Source organism: Triticum urartu, chromosome 3A (assembly GCF_056163025.1).
Source record: "Triticum urartu cultivar PI428250 chromosome 3A, HENAU_Tu73, whole genome shotgun sequence".
In the NCBI taxonomy this organism is placed as follows: Eukaryota; Viridiplantae; Streptophyta; class Magnoliopsida; order Poales; family Poaceae; genus Triticum; species Triticum urartu.
Window position 1 is genome coordinate 117,919,447 of NC_141875.1, and position 4,122 is coordinate 117,923,568.

Below are 4,122 nucleotides of genomic sequence, written 5' to 3' on the forward strand. Positions count from 1 at the left end.
GCCATCGTGCTGACGGAACTCATCCCCGAAGCTTTGCTGGATCGGAGCCCGGGGAGCGTCATCGAGCTGTACGTGTGCTAAGAACTCGGAGGTGCCGGAGTAACGGTGCTTGGATCGGTCGGATCGGGAAGACGTACGACTACTTCCTCTACGTTGTGTCAACGCTTCCATTGCGATCTACTAGGGTACGTAGATCATACTCTCCCCTCTCGTTGCTATGCATCACCATGATCTTGCGTGTGCGTAGGAATTTTTTTGAAATTACTACGTTCCCCAACAATGAGAAGCAACTATCTCAAGTTCCCTCGAGCTAGTAACTGGCACCAGTACACTCTGTGAGGCCGTGCAATCATCTCGTGCCTCATTCTCATGGATACGTACAACGGCGTTCTCATAGTGCAAAATCATATCCAACAGGGTCATTTCACCGTCTAGGTGGAGGTGAAGGCATGAGTTTAGACTTTCACTCCTCTGGTTGCTTTTCATGCCAAGCCAAAAACCCTCTGTCAGATAAGCCGCGGCCCACAGTCTCCTCTTCTTATACATCCGTCTCAACCATGTTACTGTTTTTTCCGACTGCCATCTTTTGGAAAACGCGTGCCATCTCTCCTCAAACGTGGCCGTGGACGTGCTATAGTACAGAAGAGTTCGGAACTCCTTCAAGGACTTGTGACTAAGGTGAATCTTCATATTTTTTTCTATATGCCACGTACATATACGGTGCCACACGTCTGGCCAGACTTGGCGAATTGCCTTGATCATCGCAGCGTCGGCGTCCGTGATAACACTCTTCGGCATCTTTTGACACATGGACCTCAAAAAAGTCTGCAGCAGCCACACATATGTCTCTTCGGTCCCGTCCGAAACTATGACACAAGCAAAAACAGTGGTCTTCCGGTGATTGTTAAGACCAACAAAGGGTATGAATGGCATACCATACCGGTTCATCTTGTACGTGCTGTCAAATACAAGCACGTCGCCGAAAGTCCTCATAGTCATGACGAGACTGGGAGTCACACCAGAACGTCCTATTCATATGTCCTTCCTTGTCTAGCTTGTACAAGAAAAAGAAGTTAGGATCCCTCTGTTTCCTACTGGCCATGATGCCTATAACTATGGCAGTATCACCTTTTGAAAGCAGCTTCCTCTTCTCCCTGGCGCAAAGGTTGTATATGTCACGCCTGGTAAAACCAACACCGCCATACCATACATGTTTGCTGATGAAGGAATCCATCATGTCGTGAATTCTAATCCCTGCAGCTCCCATGGACAGTATCTCAGCTCTCTGGTACTCTTTGATTTTTCTGTGGGACCAAAGAAAAAGGTACCTCGTCCGGTCCTGCCAAGATATGGCTATGCTTGTCCTCAAAAGTATCAACATACCAAACCCCACGCTGTTGGTCAAGCTTCACGGTCAGGCGCGCTTCGCAGTGGCAGCGTGTCTCGGGTCTGAGCCTACGGCTGTGTCCTTCCTCGGTTAGCAACCTGCTGTCGCGTTTTCCTTGTCTGGAACAAACAAACCGCCTATAACGCATATGACGTGACTCGGTTTTGGTATACCTGACCCTATTCTTTCTAATGCTGAAACCATTTTCTCTAGCATAGCTGTTGTAGAAATCATACGCAGCCTCATGAGACGTAGAAGTCATTTGTATTATCTGCATGAACATATCCCTCTTATCAACTGCACTAGCAGTATCTTGGACATTCTTTTTCCCCTCAACTTCTGTCACCTACACAATCATAACATAGCCATGAAAATAGTTTTCTATGGTATAACATTACTTCCATACAACATCGATTACATACATACCTCACTCATGATGACCGACGATTGCGACTCCCCAGAATCAGGTGCAGCTAATGATTCGACATCAAGGCCTGTCTCCGCGTCGGATTCACCGTAATAGTCGTACGCATTATGACATTCGGAAATGAGCTGAAAAATATAACACAAATACATAAGTACTTATAATATAATATTCCAGGATTTATTCAACTTGCATGCATGCCAACAAAAAATTCCACTTCCATACCTGACTAATGTAATCTTCATTCGAGATCTTCGAATTGTTTTCCTCACCATCATCATGCTCATTGTTTTCCTGACCATCATCATGTTCATCCATCTATAAATTTTCAAAATATAATATTGTCAGATGCGACCAAAAAATTCCAACATGATAATGCGACTCACATTAAGATCTTCCAATACGTTCCCATTCTCTGACCTATCTTCACGATCTGAATTTTCATCATCTGACCAATCTTCTATCCGGTATTTCATCAGTTCTCCAAACTCCATGTCATACATCATACCAGTTAACTCATCGTCCGCCATTTCCTACAAGAATTAATATGTATCATCACATGTGCAAACATTATCAATGCTGACATATACAACACCTAGCGCATGATCACGGATGTTAAATAAACTACCCCAACCGGAGAGCGCCCCAACCGAGGGCGTTCAGATCGTGCACACAACCGACGCCAACGACCTCTGATTGCCCATGGATCCCCCCCTCTCCACACCGAGCGGCGTTAAGGTACGTCCCACGAATCCAGTACGTGATCACTTTGGATCGCGAGAAGCAGCACTACCCGTGATAACATGCGCTGCCGGATTCCTAGCCCACGACACCAGTCGTGATTACTTTGGATCGCCGGATACCTAGTTAAGCAGCCGCATCAAATAACGGAGCCGTCGTGCACACAACCGACGGCAACCGACGCTAGGTTAACCCTAGAAAGAAGAAACCCACTTTAGCCCGCGTGATCACTGTGTATATCACAACGAGCAACAGTACCAGAACAAGATCTGCGATGGCATGGACCGCCAAAAAGCTAGGTTACCCGCCCCGCTAGGTTAACCACTACGACGAAAACAGCGGCAGTTCGTCTGATGCTGCCGCGAGCGAGACAAACGTGGGGAAATGAGATGCGGTACCTGCGAGCGCTGGAGGTTGACGACGGTGCCACGCGCACTCTCGGACAAGATCGCGGGCGATAAGATCGCCGCCGCCGATATTCCTAAAGAACCTCACCAGAATGCTGGAGGAGCTACGTGAATGATGGAGCTGCATGATTGATTGAGCTGCGTGATTGATGGATCGGCCGTCGGCAGGTCCTACCTGGTCGTGGGGTCGTGTCATCCTTTTTTTTTCGGGATGTCACCGTATACATACGTATGGGTCATACGGGTTATATGGGGCTTGGATATGGGCAGCGGCGGGCCGGAGAAAAAAAAAGATGGCGGGGGTCAAGAATACCTCTAGAAAATTGAGTTAGGGAATGCACCGGAGCAAGGCTCGTGTGGTGCTGTCTCCGTCGACCTCGAGATGGAACGATTAGAGATCCCAAAAGGGGGATTTTAGGTCCACCATTGTGGTGCTGTAGCTAGCACAGGGAGGGCCATCCTGCCCAATGATTCGACGGATGTTCATGCACTGCCTTGTTATATGTCGACAGGCTCAGCAACATAATTCACGAGCTAAACATTCGTACGTACGTAGATGGTCTCAAACCATGATCCAAAGTTTGGACAGGTCTCGTAGCACGATTTAGTTTTTGAGTTTTGTAGTAGTACTCCCTTTGTTCGGGTTTATTAGGCGCCTTTTCAATTTGTGTCAAAATTTGATCATAAATTTAACTAGTAAAATATAAACTATATGTCACAAAAAAAATCTTTTTCAAATGCAAATCCAACAATATACTTTGGATAGTATATATTTTTATTTAATTAAATATATGGTCAAACTTAGATAAAAATACAAAGGCATCGCAGTTGGCATTGTCGCACGTTTGCATTTCTACGCGTAAGCGTAGTCACTAGAGATAATCACCGCCTCGTCGGCGCTACTTGTAAATAACGACTAGCGAGCAGTGATCGGGAGCGGGGGGACATGACATGAGCGAGGAATGTGGCCACGGTCCCGGGGGACACATCATTGGACCACATGCTTTTGTAAAAGGCTAATTATCACACTGCGTACAAATCATGCTTATCAGAGAGATTCATATCGTTCTCATCATTGCACACTAAGCATCTCGGGGAAAGGGAAAAAGCTTATTGCCTGACAAATCTTATCCGGATGCCCACGCTGGCTGTCTCGACCCGAA

The 4,122-nt window shown here is 46.6% G+C and overlaps 1 protein-coding gene across 1 annotated transcript; it reads right to left on the reverse strand.

Annotated features, from left to right (window-relative positions):
• Nucleotides 1-1,801: 1,801 nt before the first annotated feature.
• LOC147978854 (uncharacterized) lies at nucleotides 1,802-2,341 on the reverse strand. Its single transcript, XM_087516679.1, has 3 exons — nucleotides 2,198-2,341; nucleotides 2,037-2,129; nucleotides 1,802-1,939 (listed from the first exon to the last, which is right to left on the reverse strand). The coding sequence occupies exons 1-3, from the start codon at nucleotides 2,339-2,341 to the stop codon at nucleotides 1,802-1,804; spliced, it is 375 nt and encodes a 124-aa protein (XP_087372805.1).
• Between the last annotated feature and the right edge of the window lie 1,781 nt (nucleotides 2,342-4,122).